This window comes from Silurus aristotelis (genome assembly GCF_946808225.1).
Source record: "Silurus aristotelis genome assembly, chromosome: 24".
Lineage (NCBI taxonomy): Eukaryota > Metazoa > Chordata > Actinopteri > Siluriformes > Siluridae > Silurus > Silurus aristotelis.
The window spans coordinates 17,177,715-17,197,242 of NC_139597.1; the positions used below are offsets into that span (position 1 = coordinate 17,177,715).

Genomic DNA, 19,528 nt, shown 5'->3' on the forward strand with positions numbered 1-19,528 from the left:
ACGAACAGATTTATTATACAGAGATGTGAGTGAGAGAAAATAAATATAAACAACACTAGTTATAGTCGAGTTAACTAACTACAGGCACAAGTCAGGAAGACAAAAACAATTAAGGATTATTAAAAGAGGAAAAACGGATGGATAGATAGCAAAGTCATAGTTCTCTTTCCAATGACATTTAAAGCTAATTAGTGCGAGCAGGAAAGCGTGACACTATTTTAATGATGGCGCTAGGGAAGTCCTGGATCGGGATCTGAAAGCTCAGCATGGCTCCTTTTTGAATCCAGGATACACTGCTTCTCTTTCTATCATTTTTGATTCTATACATGATCACTTCATAAGCAAAAGATAATGCAATAGTGACATGAACATTCCAGTGGTACCTGCTAAACATTGTTTTTTTTTTTTACTTATCCTACCAATAAGAATGATGATTATGACTGTTTTGAATTTTTATTTAATCATTTAGCAGATGTTTTTGTCCAAAGTTGAGGAATAGTTTTATCCGATTTACCCTAAGAGGGTGAATTAAGACCACACAGGCACCAACTAGACCAGGGGTCACCAACGTGGTAGCCTGCAAGGATCACATGAGTAGCCCGTGGGCCTTTTCTAAAAATAGCAGTTTTCTACTTTGTTAAATCATTGTTGATACTTATTATGAGAAATCATTAACATGATCAGTGTCTTCACATAAATGAATATCATTAATTAATAATAATAACATATATTAAAAGGTAAATTGAGCAAATTTGTTTAGGTAGCCCTTCACATTAATGGTACCCAAGAAGTAGCTCTCAATTTCATAAAGGTTGGTGACCCCTGAGCTAGACAATGTTTCAGTCATTGTTCAAAATAGGTAAGGAAGGGGTTTAAGGATAAGAGCCAGTTAGATGCTCACAGAAAACAAATATATTTTCAGTTGTTTTTTGAAGGTTGTATGGGATTTTCTGGATAAAAAATTGGTCCAGTCCTGAGGTACATGTGCCCACTGTAGAAGCTTTCAATGGTGTATGGGTGACAGCATGGGCTCTATGTTTGAGCTGCAGCTACACAACTCTATACACAACAAGCTGTGATGCACATGTGTGGATTTCTTTCTGTGAGGGTCAGGATTTAGTTTTTGCTACAATAGATCTTCTGTGGGAATGGACCAAATGAATTAATGAGGAATGACCAAATGAATTAATAAGCCAGTAAGTCACCTTTAAACTGGTTGTGTTTCCAATGTTTTGGTACATATACCCCTATATATTGGAAACAACCCACAAGACCTGCTGGTTTGAAGATGCTTTGACTCAGTCCTCTAAACATCACTTTTCTCGATTTCACCAAGATCCATACACTTCCCTGCTTCATCTTCAACTTTCCAATACATCAACTTTCAGAACTGACTATTCACTTACTGTGTAACATATCATACCCTTTTTGCTGACCACAGCTATGAAATACAGTGGTTTAATTTAATGGGATGATTGTTGTGTATATAGAAGGTTTGGGCAATGAAAGTAAAACATCTGGTTTTAAAACCACAGTTTATTTGTACAGTATGGTGTAAGGCATCCTTACACCATCCTCAGCCAATACAGCATTTATTCGCACAATACTGCACAATATATCAGTTGGATTTTGATCCATTCCTCTTGTAGAACAGTGGTCAAGGCATGTTATGATGCTTGTGGAGTAAAAACATTTCCTGACTCCTTCAAATCACTCAAATGTATTCATATCTGGTGACTGCAGGTAAAATGTGGCATGTTCAACTTCACTTCCAAAATCATAAAACCAAAATGTCACCAATCTTGTTGTGTGTATTGATGCATTATCATCTTGATACATGGTACCCACCTTTAAAGTACAATGTTTGAACCATTTAGGTGAGCATGATTCTCCAGAATGGTCAGTAGTCCCCATGGCAGTGGACTCCCATCTAGCACCAATTTTACATGGTTTAGTGAAAGCAATAATATTGTATGCTAGACCATCAATGACCCACCCCTCTGCTTTATTTTGGACATCCAGCAGGAAATGAGCTACTGTACTTTTGAGGGTTCCCCACTCTCAGATAGGGGAAAGTCAAAAACTCAAAAAACAATACACATTTTTTGCATTGCCCTCAGATCACCACTTCCACTCCCGGCACCACTGAAACCAACGTTTGGCATTGCCAGGAGTGACCAAAGGCATAACTATAGCAGTCAGACCAATAATATTCACCCGATTGCGCTTCTGACAATCCTCTTTTTGGTAGAAACAGGTGAATCGAGGTGCATATTTGAGTTAGCTGGATGCGGTTTATCCTTCGTTGTGGTATGCAGACAAAACTGTGGCTTTTTATACAACACAAAGTTTTGCTGTCCTGGCCACTAATGTCACGGCAGCAAATCACAGAACATTTGGTCCTCTGAACTTTAAAATGTCTCCAGTTGTGTTATGTGGGTTGCAATATTTTATGTATAACTGCTAATTCAGCCTTCACACTTTGCTCTAAGTTATCAAATTTACAATCAGTGACGACTGGTTATACACGAGGGGCGTTCACGTCATGACTTTTGAGTTTATAAAATAAAAGAACAATTTTCAAGGAGTGAAAACTGCATTTATTTTTCGACATCCTCCCCTGCTACATTTACACACATATCCCAAAGTTTTCAGCAGGATTCAGCAGAGAAAGATTTGTCGGTGCGTCTGAACCATCCTAGAACAGTCTGCTTCACTTCAACACCACACCCACGATTGTCAGTGACGGATATACGGACACCTTTAAAACGTTTTCACCATTCAAATGTCTTACTGCGCCTGAGCGTCTCACCACCGTACCCTGCTTGAAGTCTTCTGTAGATATCTGCCGGTTTTATGTCTTAGTTCACCAAAAACTTTATCACCACAAGCTGTTTAATGCACTTTTGTCTCTTATCTTATCTTATCTTATCTTACCTTAATTATCAGTCTCTGTATTGGCCCGCGACATGTCCACCACCCATCAGTAATAGGACTAGCCACTTGCTATTGCGTGTCGTACCACCAAACTTGCATCCATTTTTATTCCTGTAGAATTTAAAGTCCCGGTTTGACTTGAACACCTCTCATATATAGGCATGCATGTACATTTACAGCATTTGACAGACAGCATTATCCACAGTGACTTACAGTTATTTTACTTATACAACTAAGCGGGTGAGGATTAAGGGCCTTGCTCAGGGGCCCAGCAGTGGCAGCTTGGTTGTGCTGGGATTTAAAGTCACAGCCTTCTGATTAGAAGTCCAACATCTTAATCATTGAGCTACCAAATCTGCCACACATGTATGCATGTCTTTGTAACCCATTCTGTAGGTGGTGTATTGTATTATTTTGTTAAATATTGTTAAAACTGGGTGTGTTCCTGCAAAAAAAAAAGAATAACAATACTTCAATGTGCAGTTTTAATGAACATCTGTCATACAAGCTCATGGGAAGGTTGCCAGGTTTCCACAAAACTCTCGTCCATGTTTTTTATTTATTTATATATATATATATATTTTTTTTTTTTTTGCATAAATAATGCACAAATTATGCTTCTTCACAAATATGATCCGTAAGAGCAGCATTTAATGGCGTATTGCTAGACAGCCAGTCTTTCTGATAGGATCTGTTGAATAAATGCTGGGGAGCTGCAGGAGGCTCAACAAACAAGGAAATATGGCGTAGTTAATCCTGTGTAATGACTACAGATCGTCTCTAGAGATTTCGCACGTTAGAATTAAACGTAGAGAGGCCAGCTTTCTAGTCGGATGATTATTCACATCTCATCATCATTAACGTCAGCGGTTTAATGACAATTTAAACATGTCTTGCCTTTGGCCCCCCTTACAAAGAAATTAACAGTCTAGAATTTTTATTTTTACAGAGACAGAATATAAAAAAAAATCCAGAAAAAAAAAACATTAAAGGAAAGTAGTAAATTAATTTTTGATCGAGTGAAATTAGTATTTGTTCCCGTACCAACCATTAAGAATTCTGACTCCCACACATCAACATTAGTCCTGTCCCTTTAGGAAAGAACTTCTAATATCAACTCGTTATGTGTATACACCAGTCACAGAATCAACCTCTTCCATTCAAACCTCTCCGCCACCATGGGAAAGACCAAAGAGCTGTCAAAGGACGTCAGGGACGAGATTGTAGACCTGCACAAGGGTAATATTGTCACCTAGTGCTCACTCTAGGAACTCCTTATATCAATGTTATAAACAGTAAACGTTTGAAATCGTGACTTTCTGTCACCATAAACCAAAAAAGTAAAGAAGCAGATTTACTGTACAATATTTTCTCAGTTTTACATAATTATAACAATATATATATATATATATATATTGGTTAAGTCAGCTGGGCATGATTTAATGACAAACCAGTCATTAAAGCAATTATAAAACATAATGCCTGTTAAAATGATTTTATTATTAGTAATTAGCTCATATAGGCGGCAGACGTTGTTAATGAGAATGCAAGGTAAGAATGACAAACACTCTCGTTACTTGCTAAAGTTGTGTAAAGTGTATGTGTTACTATGAGGCGAAGGAAGTTTATGACTCTCGAGAGCTTATAGTAACAGCGAGTTATATCAAGTTTCCACTAGCGATGGAAAATGTGCTGTTGAGTGAAGTCTATATATAAGGAATGGGAATGAGGACCCTGTGCAGGGATGGTGGGAAGGTGAAAGAGAGTGTCACAAGGTAAAATACTCAAGTGCTGTTCACATCAGATGCTGTAATGGTGTAAATTTTACAGTATACTTTTACTCAAGTATAATTTTCACGTATTATTTACACCTTTGTAGAATATAGAAGACTGATCTTTAAGGACAATCACATCAACCACCTTATGTGATTACTGTTTACTGTCCTAAGCATACCTTGTATATACACGTTTTTCTTTATATATATATATATCTTTATATATTTTACATAGTTTATACTCTTTATTTATCTGCCTTCTCTCTTTGTTTTATTTTTCTCCGCATCCTATTCCCTCATGCCGGACCGTCGTAAAAAGCATTTCACTGCATGTCGTACTCTGTATGTATGTGTATGTGACAAATAAAAATTAGATTTGATTAGATTTGATTTGATCACACATTTCTTAGGCTTTCTAATCCTTCTTATTAGGTTCTACAAACCATGTCAGTTACCTCCGTTTCCCTGTGGTCATTCACAGCTTTCCTGTATACACGTTGTGTGGTTGGCATTACGTAGAGGTTTAGTGATCTACTGATTTTCATGCGAAGGTTATACCTGATTTTAAAATATTCAATTAGTTTTTCCCCCCCCAAAAGGCTCTTTTTAGACAACCTAAGAATAAATGCGTTAACATTTTACATTAATTGCATTTATGTCATAACTTACGTTTCTCTTTTTCAAACAACTGAGCAGCAGCTATTGGATTAAGGAGTGATATCCTACTGTGGCAAAAATTTCAACTTACAACTTTTAGATCCAAAACTACCACCTCGTCTGCATAGACTGTATTTGTAATAATACCTCATATGAACTCTTCCTGACCTTTACAATCAGAGAAGCAAATAATGTCGATAAATTCGTCATTTTGCACTACTTCACAGCAGCTGGAGATAATTCTGGCTGTGTGTGAGTGTGTGTGTGTGTGTGTGTGTGTGTGTGTGTGTGTGTGTGTGTGTGTGTGTGTGTGCATGTCAGGTGATAAGTAATGATATAAGATGACAGGGTGACCTCTCTGAAAGGCATGCTCAAACACACACACACACACACACACACACACACACACACACACACACACACACACACACACACACACACACACACACACAGCCTCCCCAACACCTTTCAGTAACATCGGATGGCGATTATATTGAACCTCTAACTCAAAAACTGTGATTTCTCTGAGCTCAACAGTTACTTTATGATTTTTTTGTAAGGTAAAGGGATCATGATAAAATGAGCTCATTCTTGGCAGCCTCTTTTACATTCCCCAAGCAGCTGCGAAAACCCGTGAGCCCCAATGCTCATGACCCAGTGTAACAAAATTGTTCTTTTCATCGCCGCACCTTGTTGTCCTGTCCACTGCTCTGCAATAGAGACAAAATAGACTGATTATGCTGATTATTATCTAAAATTTTTTTTTCTGTATTTTGACACATGGCTGACTATCTTTTACAAGCCATTCTGTGATGTTATTCCCTGCCGGAGATGTGGATATACATGAATGCACACCCCTTGAAAATGTGTTTGTGTTTAAAAAAATATGTGCATCTGTTTTGAAAGATGCAATGACATCTTTGCATTAAATCACATTGTGTTAAATCGAAATCAGATCACTGATGCATCGTATCGCATCGCATCAGTAGCTGTATATTCAATGTAACGTATTGTTGAATGAATGTAAATGCTGACTGCACCCCAGGCCTCATCACCTCACCTACATCAGTACCTGATTTTACTAAAACCCTTGTGCCTGAATGAATCTCACACAAATCTCAAAAACAACCGGTGGAACATCATCTAAAAAGAGTGGAGGTTCCTTATAACAGCAAATGGACACTAAATGTGGAATGGGAAGCGCATCGAAATATTATGATCAGGTGTCTACAAATTTCTGTCTATGTAGTGTAATTAAATTCAAATTGTTTTATTTTTATAATTAAAAAAATGTTACCGCTTGGAATTATTCAATTAAAGGTCAATACAAGAGAAACCTGGCTTTTATCAACATTTGCTAAGAGGCCAATGTTTTGCATTGTATGACATATTTTCCATGTAAATCTTTTGAACATTTCAGATTTGATAATCAGATGATGCAAGGACAAGGGTGATATTTTGCAAGTTCTAGGTACCCTTATATAATGCTAAAATTGCACAACTTTACATTAAAAGATATGTACACTACTAAGATATGCTACGTCTGTTGTTTTACTCGGAAATAATCATGTCGTGGGAAAACGTCTTTAAGAACATAAAGTGCACTGAAGTACATAAAAGCAGTCTTAAAATAAAGATAATTTCTTCAAGGGTTCATGTTTAATGATTAAAGGTTTTCACAATAGAAGATTTTGTTCAGCAGCATAACCTGACCTTTATTCAAATTCATAAGCAAAGCATACTGTATATTTACAGTTGCATTGTAATGAACAACAGACTACAATAGCTGGCAAAATTTGAATGCAAACCCAGTTTGCCCAGTTTGCATTAAAAAAAATTGAAATTGCACTCTATTGCTATTTCGAATTCATGTCAAGTCAAGTCAAGTCAAGTCAAGTCAAGTTTATTTCTATAGCGCTTTTCACAACAGACATTGTTTCAAAGCAGCTTTACAGAAATCAACAGTTAAAGTGAACAGTGTGTATTTATCCCTGATGAGCAGCCGTGGCGACTGTGGCAAGGAAAAACTCCCTTAGATGTGATGAGGAAGAAACCTTGAAAGGAACCAGACTCAAAAGGGGAACCCATCCTCATTTGGGTGACATCAAGAGTTTGATCATAAATCTTTCAACAATACAGAACACTGGAGAGTGAGAACTAACATGAGCACTGGAGTATAAGATTATAAGTAATGTTCTTTCTACAGTCTTATACAGTCTATATGGTTATAAAACTAGGAGCTACTGAGCTCAACATTTGTAATCATCACAGATCCAGCACCAGCTTCTCCATGCCAGAGCCTTTAAACACTCCAGGAGGTCCAATGTTAAAACCCCACACATGTAGTGGGATCCAATTGGCACTGGTACGTCCCTAGATGGTTTGCGAGTTTGCGAATTCATGCTCTAATTCCAAAGATGATTAGAAACTAGGGGTTTAACGCTACACAAAATTCAGTTTTTCCAGGAGATCATACACAAGCTACTGTATATTTATGGCAAGTTCACGTTTGAGTTTGGGGACCATCACGTCTCCACTGGCACTTTTTGTCTTAGATCCTTTGCCATGTATGTAATTCTCCAACCTCACCAGGAATTATAAGAGTAGACTCATAGCTGTTAACTTGTCAAAGGGGGTGGGGGCAGTAATTGTCACACATTTTTTAATATATTTTTATAATAAATCTTTGTTGAGTTGTCCATAAGAGAAGAGTAAATTTTTCCAACAAAAGCTCAACAAGAAAGATTTTTTTTCTTTGCTCACATTTACAAAACTTGCCAATATTAGTGATGAGCACTGTCTGAATGCCTTTCAGGCTTCCTCTCTCTCTCTTGGCCGTTGTCGGTGAAAACATTTTGGGAGCCACGTTTTGGAGGAAATTAGATTTTTCAGCATTTGTTGGGGGAATTCTAATGCCTGCCAACCATAGTGTACACACAGCTTTCATCTTGATTTGGGCTGAAGATAATCGTGACCGGCTGAGAAAGTTTGTGTCTGTCATGAACATGAACAGTATTCTTAAACTTCTTTGTCTCTGGGTGGATGAATGCCGGGCCAAGAGGAGACCTGGATATCCAGGGATTAATATTGTAATAGAGACAAATTGAGAGTCTGAGCAAAATATTTGACACCATGAAATGGTCTGTGTTGCTTATTGATCTGAATAAAGGAGTCTGCTAAATGGCCTAAATATTGTCAGCTGTGTCGAAAATTTAGCATCAAATCGGAAAACGGAAAATGCAAATGCAAACAAGATTGCAAATGTATGGCGTTTATAGCATGTGCCAACAAAAGAGTACAATAACAAATGGATGGATTAGATGATAGAATGGTAATCTGCCTTGCATTTACATTTAGGCAGCATGTATTTCAGAAAAATACAATAAGAATTTAATTTACGTCTCAAATTATGCTCGGGCCCAGGAAGTGAATCTGTATGAATCTATATTTAGCATGAAATTTACACAATCGAGGCTTTTGAGTTGTGGTGGCTCAACACTGGGGCTCTGGGTTACTGATTAAAAGGTTGTATGTTCTTGCCCCAACACCTACATTGCTCCACAGGAACTATATCATGACTGACTCTGAGCTCTTCTTAACTTTTGTACAAGCTGGGATATGCAAAGACATTAATTTCACAATGCGGTAACGTCAAGGTGGGAAATAAATCAACATGAGAAATATTAAGCTTTAAAAACAGTGAACAATAATCTTTATATATATTTTCACAAACTGTTATTGTGACCTGCAAGTGTATGAAAAACCTCCTGGAAAATAGAAATAGCCAGCAGCCATGTTAAACCTGTGCCTGAGCCTGTGCACCAGGTTGCCCGCAAGGACCACATGAGTCGCCTGCAGGCCTTTTCTAAAAATAGCTCACCATACCAGTGAGCTGCATCACATTCTTTTTTTGTTGCTATTCTTTTTTAAATTACACTTGCATTGGTGTGAATTTGAAAATGACAATATTAAAAGATGACTAGATATACATTAATCCCATAAATTATTAATAATACCATATAATTAAAGGTAAATTAAGCAAATTCGTTAGTTCAGAAGTGTGTATTAAACTGGTAGCCCTTCTCATTAATCGGTACCCCAAGAAGTAGCTCTCAGTTTCAAAAAGGTTGGTGACCCCCTGGATTTTACAATTTGATTGTTAAAAATCCTGGGCTACATCAAACACAACAGTATATTTCTGGGCACACTGTTTTTTCAAAGAGATTGTCATATATAAGTTACAGTAAGTTCATTTCAAGTTCATGTTCATGTTCACTTATAGACAGTATTGACATTTAGCAGCTTTTCTTACAACAAACTTTTTAATTATTTTATACTGTATAGAAAATTATCTAGTCATTCATTTATTCATTCTATTTTCTATAACCACTTAAACTGGTCAGAGTGCTGGATCAAAGTCTATCATAGGAACAGTTCTCCCAAGAAAGGAATAGATCTTGCATGATAATCAGTAAATAGTGGGGTTTTTTGTCCTTTATTTTTTATTTTGAAATGTATTTCACTGCTAAAGCCTGAGAAAGAAAAACTGCTGTAAACAATTAGCTTGTTCTGAACTGTGCTTATAGTTATATTGTCCATATATATATATATACTGTGTGTGTGTGTGTGTGTGTGTGTGTGTGTGTGTGTGTGTGTGTGTGTGTGTGTGTGTGTGTATATATATATATACTGTGTGTGTGTGTGTGTGTGTGTGTGTGTGTGTGTGTGTGTGTGTGTGTGTGTGTGTGTGTGTGTATATATATATATATATATATAAAAAGAGTTAGCCCCCGACTTACGAACACTTACAGATTTTCGGAGATACAAACATGGCCACGGCCAACCTTTAAAATCCATTAGTGTTATTCAGATTTGACAACGCCGCAAACAGAGAGAGAAGAAGAAAAATGCCTCTCAATCTGCTTATGAATAATTGACTTACCAAATAGATAGGGCCTGGAAAAGTGTTCGTAAATCGGGGGGGCTACCTGTATATATATATATACAGACATAGACATGATGTAGACAAACACAGTACATAATAGAAAATCATTTTGGAATAATTTTAATGGTTAGCAGCTAAAGGTCTATAATGATATTTGTATTGGAATCCATTAGAATTTCTATGATATTTCTTTTCCAATAGAAAAGAAAAACAATATTATTTCATATTATTGTTATCGTGAACATTATAATATAATAGAAAAAAGAACAAAAAAAAAAACTTGACACATTTAAAGAACATAATGTACAAGAATCAATAATAATAATAATATTAATAATAATAAATGTAAATATGTAAACATGTACATATTTAATTTATTGCAATTACAATTAAGGCATTTGATAAATCCTCTAAGAATAAATACACTCAATACATTCAATTCAATAGAATACTTGTTGTTTAGGACACAGACTTTTTGGATCTATTTGATTAATTCAAAATATTGTATTCTGAATATTTGATATACTGTAGACTTACTTTGATGTCAAATTATTTCAATAATTATTATTATTATTAACTTTTCATAAATCCTTCACTTTTCCCACTACTGTCTCTCTCAGATGTACATTCAGACCACCACCCTCACCATCTCCCTGAGCCTGAGCGCCTCGGTATCCCTGGGGATGCTATACATGCCGAAGGTCTACATCATCATCTTGCATCCAGAGCAGAACGTGCCGAAGCGCAAGCGCAGTTTCAAGGCCATCGTCACTGCAGCCACTATGTCAGGGAAGCTCACCCAGAAAGGAGGCGAGCGGCCCAACGGAGAGGTCAAGACGGAGCTCTGCGAAGGCATGGAGACCACCAGTGAGTGTTCTTATTAGCTATACCGGACCGATTTTGCCATTTTTGAAACTGTCAGTAATTCATTTATGAGAGAAAATCTTGTATATGGTTGTTCGGCAGCACCCTCGACCAAGACGACATATGTCAGCTATACCAACCACGCCATCTGAGAGGGGATCTCCTCCATGTAGGGGTTGAAACCTCTCCAAATCAAGACGTGTCATGTGATCCTGACAGGCAACTAAGCATGAGACTATCCTGTCACTCTGTATAAAACTTTAAACATGTGAGAGAAAAGGGGACCAGTGCATTGCACCAGTGGGGGTATTACTGTGCAATCAAGTGCTACCAATACTGTCACACACATACACCACTCACCCCCACACACACGCACACAAACACATATATACACACACACACACACACACACACACACACACACACACACACACACACACACACACACACACACACACACATATATATATATATATATATATATATATATATATATATATATATATATATATATATATATATATATATATATATACACACACACACACACACACACACAAAGAGCACAATCAAAGAAAAGGAACAAACAGAAATGCAGGCTTGCAGGCAAATAAAACGATAATAAAAAAAAAAAGGAAATATAGAAAAATTAAAAAGCATCCCATTAAAGTGCAAAAAGAAAACCGGTGTTTTCATTGATTCTTATGAAATGTGAAGAAAAAAACAAGATATATGAAAAAGAGAAATCAATCAGAGCTGACCATGTTTGTTGTAATTCCTATTGTATGTATTTTTGTGGATGTGTTCCTTTAATTGTATTAATTTTTGTATTTTTTTGGAAAATTCTTGTTCTACGTTGTCCGAAACCTGCATACCAAGATGAGCTGTGTCTTGTATTGGCTAACTGGACTATATCTGACACTGTAAGTGCCATGACTGACGCATGCCAGTTTTGTTTTTTTGTTTTTTTTAAATACAAAAATGATTTATTTATAATAAAGGAATGTTTTGCAAATGTGTAGCGTTGTTAGCTGTACATTTACAAACCTGAGGACCATTCTTCATCATCATGGTGATCAAAATCAGAAACACACACAATTTCGACATGTGGTTGTAACAAAAAAGGATCCTGTTGCTCAGCTACTGTCAGCTTTCATTCAAACCAGTAGCCCTTTGTTACAACCACATGTCGAATAAGATCCAAAAAGAAATACAACAGTATGCAAGTTACAGCTTCTTATACATGGGTTTCAGCAAAGTGGAAAATTCTCTTTACAAACCCTGGGCCCCTAAATAATTACTGCTCATTTGTATGAATAGGACAAATGTAAGTCAGTCTGGAAAAGGAGATCTGCCAAACGGCATAAATGGAACAACACTGATTTATATTCTTCAAATAATTACATTAGGGCTGTCAAAATGACCGCGTTAACGCTAATACATTTTAACAACAATAATTTCATTAACCCGCAATTAATGCAGCAGCATGTCTGTTTGACCATTTTTATTAAAAGTATAAATAAATATAAAAGAGCTGCAGAGAAAAAAATTGAGTTTAATATAAAAAATAAAAAGTATATATATATATATATATATATATATATATATATATATATATATATATATATATATATATAGTGTTCCCTTGACCTACGAGTGCATTAATGTACGAGTTGCTTTGTTACGCGAGCAAAAAATTGAGGTACGAGCTCGAAACGCCGCTGCTAGATGGCAAAGCGAAGCCAGAAAGCGAAGATTGTGACGAAAATTAAGATAAGCAAAGAAGAAATAGTAAAAAAATAAAAGTTTAGGGCCTCTACCACCCCCCCGGCTGGCGTTTTCGTTAGCTCAAGTCGTCTCATCTGCAGGGTAAATACACTGAATACAACCTTATTATATCTTTACATACGCTTTCTATTATGTTTTTATACAAGATTTGTTATTTAGAAATGTATTTTCCTAATTTAATATCATGAAACATAAAAACGGGGTGGCATTTTGAGGGTTGAAACGGATTAATGCCATTTTAAGTATTTTCAATATGGAAAACTGATTTGATGTGCGAACAAATTGAGATACGAGCTTAACGAATTAAACTCGTAGGTCAAGGTACCACTGTATATATATATATATATATTTTTTTTTTATATAAATTTTTTTTTTTTTTTTTTTTAGTTCTTTACGTTTAGAATATAAACTCCACCGAAAAACATTTTTTTTTTTTTATCTCTAAACATTTGTTATACTGATTCACTGAGCACATGTGCTCTTTTTTCATGTGTCTTCATGTTCAATAGACATGAACAAGCTTTTTGAAAAAAGAGATATGACCTATAAAACATGTCTAGTCTTGTTGAAGTTTGGTTTCACTAATAATAAACATACATTTGCATAAAAGCTTCCATATTAGTCCATGCCCATGTTGATTCTGAGTAATAAAAACCTTGAAAAGTATTCATTTAAGATACATTTAAAACAGATGTGTGATTAAGTTAACTCATGACAATCATGTGATTACTCGCTAGTACATATTTTAATCAATCAACAGCCCTAATTTATATATACACACTGATTAGGAATAACATTTTAAACACCTGACTAATATTGTATTTGTCCACCTTTTGCTGCCAAAAACAGTCCTGACCGTCAGCCTGAGCATTAACTTCTTTAGCAATTTGAGCTAAAGGAGCGCTTCTGTTGAATCGGACCACACGGACCAACCTTTGCCCTCCACGTGCATCAATGAGCCTTGACTGCCCACGACCCTGTTGCCGGTTCACCACTTTTCCTTCCTTGGACCTCTTTTGATAGATACTGACCACTGTAGACCGGGAACATCCTACAAGAGCTGCAGATTTGGAGATGCTCTGACCAAACACTAGTAGGGCCTTTTTGCCTATTTTTCATGCTTTTAACATGTCAACTTTGAGGATAAAATGTTCACATGCTGCCTAATACTGCCCACTCACTAACATGTGTGTATGTGTGTGTGTGTATATATATATATATATATTGTTCAATTGTTTATAAATTGTTCTCTAATTTTGATCACCAGTGTGTGTGTATATATATATATATATATATATATATATATATATATATATATATATATATATATATATATATATATATATATATATTCACACTGGTGATCAAAATTAGAGAACAATTTATAAACAATTGAACAATTCTGAAATAATGTCATCTTCACTGCTCAACAGTTGAAGGAGTTTTTGTCCTGTCTATACCATGCTACCAGAACACCTTTTCCACAAAATAACTAAGGCATTTCCAGAAAAAACATTATTTTGCAGAAAACACTGATCAAAATTAGAGAACAACAATGACTGTAGCATGGAAAAAGATTACAACAAAATTTTCTGAAGGTTACAACAGTCAGCATTAGTAGGAAGTGTACAGGCCTCTGCTCTGAATGACTTCAGCACATCTGCAGCCACAGGACAGCACCAGTCTCTCACACTGCTCTGGTGTGATTTTGGTCCACTCTTCTTCCAATCTTCTCCACAGTTCGGTGACAGTAGTGGGTTTCTTGGCCATAACTTTGTCACCAAGGATTTTCCAGAGGTTTTCTATTGGGTTGAGATCAGGACTCTGGGCAGGCCATGTCATTATTTTAATGTTTTCAGTTTCAAGGAACTGCTTTACCCGTTTTGCTGTGTGACATGGAACGTTGTCCTGCATGAACACTGCGGGCTGATTGGGTGATGAACGCATGGAAGGAACCATATGTTGTTGAAGAAGGTTCTGATAAACATTTGCATTCACTCTCTAATTTTGATCGCCAGTGTGTATACTGTATATATACACCCACACACACACACACACACACACACACACACACACACACACACACGCACACACACACACACCCACGCACACACGCACACACACACGCACGCACGCACACACACACACACACACACACACACACACACACACACACACACACACGCACACACACATTACTACGTTGGCCGAGTAGTGCAAAACACTAACATATCCCAAAAGAAATGAACCAATTCAAAAACAAAATAACAAATCCGAAAACACAACAACAATTCAGACAAACTGGAAAAAGGTAGGTATAGTTTATGAATGAAAACTTACCGATCATTGGACGAGACACCTTTTATTCAAGATATACAGAAAGTACAACAGACTTTATTTATTTATTTATTTTTTTTATTAAGCAATTAGCCATATACAAACAATGTAGCAATAACAAGTACAATTTACATTACAATACACAGAACAGGTGCATAAAAATACTAATATATACACACACACATATATATATATATATATATATATATATATATATATATATATATATATATAGGGGAAAGAGGGAAAAAATAAAAAAAATTAAATAAAATGTATAATAATAATAATAAAATGTAATTAAAAATTATAAAAATAAACAGGACTATGGTTTATTCTGTAAATCATATTTTTCTATAAAGGACAAAAGATTCATTGCATTTTTCTATTTAATCACTTTAAGGGCTTTTGTGAAAGAAATGAACTCATTATAAAAATGCATTAAAAAACGTTGTTTTCACTATTAAGTATTTTGATTTTGTATATAAAATTTTCCCATCAGAAGTGTATTTTTGTTAATGTGTTTTGCACTTCTCGGCCACCGTACATTACATACAGTATATAAATCAGATTTTTTCAAAATCAACATTATTTCACACTAGTCTTGACTGAAATGATTGAACAATAGTGATAATTCAATGCAAATCTGGAGAAGAGGTTTCATTTTAGTCGGTTTAATGATTAAAAAAGGGTGCACCCCCACTTTTGGGACTTATAGCTGAAAATGACCTACCTACATACCTACCTACAAGTAACATTTCCTTACAACAGTGTTGCACATTTTAGGTATCTTTGGGAAAAAAGACACTTTGGGCTTTACTATTCATCATCCAAAATTAATAATGCTGAAAAAGATGTTATAGATGCTGAAGTGGCTTAAAAACTACTTAGTGTCCTTTGTTAAAGCAGATCTTTCGGTTTTTAGTTTGCAATCGCATTAAATTCTAGACTTTTCAAATGGTCTTGATCTTCCATTGCTTTGAACCAACTGTAAAGAAAATATTTATCAGGAGTAAAGCCATGCCCTGAAATGTCCACAAAACTACATCCGCATTATTTCGTTGTAAATATTTATGACCTGCATTCTTTATGCCTCCCCTATTTAATTTCACATTTTATCAGTCGCAACATACTTCACTTTTTTCTGGATATTGCTCAACATATTCCCATGGATCTCTGACTTGATCGGCCACTCTGTCGTCTGCCCGTGCATTTTTCACACCTAAATCCCCAGCTAGGTTTAAATTCACTTTTGCAGAATGGCACAATGTAGAAAATAATTAGTTGTTGAAATACTTTGTTGTTTATGGGCCTGATCCCCAAAGGATGAGAAGAAAACAAAAAAACCTACTTTAATCTCCAGACCACCATCTGGCAAATGAATGTTCAATTGTTCCAGAACTGTCTGGTAGGTTTGCCTGTAAAAATTTTATTAAACAGGATTCCCATAGGAAGTGATTTGAAGTTTATATCCACCAGAGAACCTTAAAGCCTGTATCTAATGATTTGGAATAAAGAGCCATGTCAGCTGGTTATGAAAAAGGTCTAGGTCATCCAAAATAATCCATTCCTTACTTCCAAAATACAGGTAAGAACGTCTTTTTCCTGCAATTATAATTAAAATTTTATGCACATCTCCACATTGTATTGAGGTGATATGAGAGAGTTTATATAAATATTCAATAATAATAAAAAAATAATAGAAAGAATAAGAGAAATCTCAGTAAGGTTCTGGATTACTATATATATATATATATATAAAAAAAAAAAAAATTATTGAATAGTTTTTTTTGTTATTATTATTTTACTATTTTTATGGTAGGTTTATTTTAACAGAAAGAGATAAAATATTGTAAAAAAAAAATACGGAAAAAAGTCTATTAATATATATAAATTGATTTGCATTTGATCGAGTGAAATAAGTAATTGATCCCCTGATAAATAGCAATAGTTCTGACTCCCACAAACCAAAATTTGTCGTGTCCCTTTATGAAAGAACTCCTAATACCAACTCATTATGCGTATAAAAGACACCCATCACAGAATCAACCTCTTCCATTTAAACCTCTCCACCACCATGGGCAAGCTGTCAAAGAATGTCAGGGACAAGATTGTAGACCTGCACAAGGCTGGAATGGGCTACAAGATTATCAGCTTGGTGAGAGAGAGACCACTGTTGGAGCAATAATTCGTAAATGGAAGAAATACAAGATAATTCAATCGCTCTGAAGCTCCATGCTAAATCTCATCTCATGTGGTGAGGATGATTCTGAGAAAGGTGAGGGATCAGCCCTGTCTAAAGTAAAACAGACCCGTCTAAAGTTTGCCAATAAACACCTGAATGATTTAGAGAAGGTTTAGGAGAATGTGATGTGTTCAGATGAGACAAAAATTGACTCGAATCGCCATGTTTGGAGGCAGAGAAATGCAGAATATGCCACCAAGAACTGTCAAACATGGAGGAGGAAACATTCTGCTTTAGAGCTGTTTTTCTGCTAAGGGTACAGGAAGTCTTCACCACATGAACGGGGCCATGCATTGCAGAATCTTGAATGAGAACTTCCTGGCCTCAGCCAGAACACTGAAGATGGGTGGTTGGTGATTTTTCCAGCATGACAATGACCGAAAACATACAGCCAAGGCAACAATCTGATGGTCTTGTAGCCCATTCCAGCCTTGTGCAGGTCTACAATCTTGTCCCTGATGGCTCTTTCCCATTGTGGTGGAGAGGTTTGAATGAAAGAGGTCGATTCTGTGACCGGTGTCTTTTATTCACATAATGAGTTAATATTAGGAGATCTTTCCTAAAGGAAATTTGGGTCTGTGGGAGTCCGAATTCTTGCTAATTTGGTACGGGATCAAATACTTATTTCACTAGATCATATACAAATACATTTACACCTTTTTAATGTATTTTGTTTTATATTCTGTCTCTGTTAAAATAAACCTACCATAAAAATTCAGTCTGTTCATTTCTTTGTAAGGGGTAAACTCTCTCAAAATCAGCAGGGGATCAAATAATTATTTCCCCCACTGTATGTGAGGAAGTAACCTTGAGATGAACCAGACTCTAAAGAGAGCTTATCTTCCTCTGGGAGACACCAGATGTCCATTAATTTTTTGTTATTATTATTGAGGTTTTCAACTATTTATTTTAAACTTTTTAAGCAAAAACCAGCCAGGAGGTCAATGGATCCCAGTGTTTACTCTGAGAGATCTGTCTGGGAAATTTTCAGAAGAACATTGCAGCCCTCCTCTGATCTGGGCTTCTCCATGGAAAATCCAAACTTTGAAAGAAGTCTACATGATGACATAATACAAATGCAGCCTCTGATTGGTGCCTAATCAGCAGCCCAGACTTGTTGAGATCAGAACAGAAAATGGATCCGTATGGAAGAAGGTGGTAAAGGTAAAAAACATGCAGGCTGCCAGTTTTAAAAAGTGTCCAATGATTGATAATAAATATTTAAATAAATAAATATTAAATGCTGAATACTGTACCCTAATTGAAGTAGCTGTTTAGTAGGATCATGATTTTGCATACCACATAATATAATATCATATTTTTTTAACAATCAAATGATTAATGACCTGTCATTGAGTCAGTGTTGTTGATGTAAAGTAGCCCTTCATTACCAAACACTAAGTAACTGAAAAAGGATACAATTATGAGTCACTCGTTACTTTAAATATACTTTAGATATTGTATGAAAATATTTGATCTGTTAACTGGTTGCATATGTCAGATTTATTGCATGACTTAGCCAGAAAAAAGCTGTTGCTATCAAACATTGTTTACTTTATCAACTAACTTATTAGTCAGAATGTGAGAAACAAACTTGCTTGCAAAATAATCTGTCGAGACTTACAACCCTGTGAGCACTAAATAGAGGCATGAATTTGATTGCCACTCGCTTGTGGGCTTTAGGGAACATCGTTAGGAAATGACCTCGAAAAAAACACTTTAGGTGATTTTTATATTATATATGGTGTTTATATTTATTATTATATAGTGAGGTGTCTAGCGAGATATTTTGATATACAGCATCCACTAGTTCCTAAAGAAAATCACCATGGCAGTATCAGAAGTGAGCCTGAGGTACAATAAGAAACATTTAAAAATAGTGATTTTTGTGCTTTCCTTGCTACTATATTCCGTCCTCAAAAGAGTAGTGGTAATCTTAGTGACCTAGTCCTCCATTATCCAGATCTACAGTAGTTATTGATA

The 19,528-nt window shown here is 35.8% G+C and overlaps 1 protein-coding gene across 2 annotated transcripts in view; it reads left to right on the forward strand.

Annotated features, from left to right (window-relative positions):
* Positions 1 to 12,117, forward strand: part of grm8a (glutamate receptor, metabotropic 8a) — a 285,001-nt gene extending 272,884 nt beyond the window's left edge. For both annotated transcript variants that reach the window (XM_083528375.1, XM_083528376.1), the window contains 2 exons: positions 10,935 to 11,181; positions 11,281 to 12,117. In XM_083528375.1, the coding sequence (XP_083384501.1) occupies positions 10,935 to 11,181; positions 11,281 to 11,330 (297 nt within the window). In that variant the 3' untranslated portion in view covers positions 11,331 to 12,117. The remainder of the gene's footprint in view (positions 1 to 10,934; positions 11,182 to 11,280) is intronic.
* The last annotated feature ends 7,411 nt before the right edge of the window (positions 12,118 to 19,528 follow it).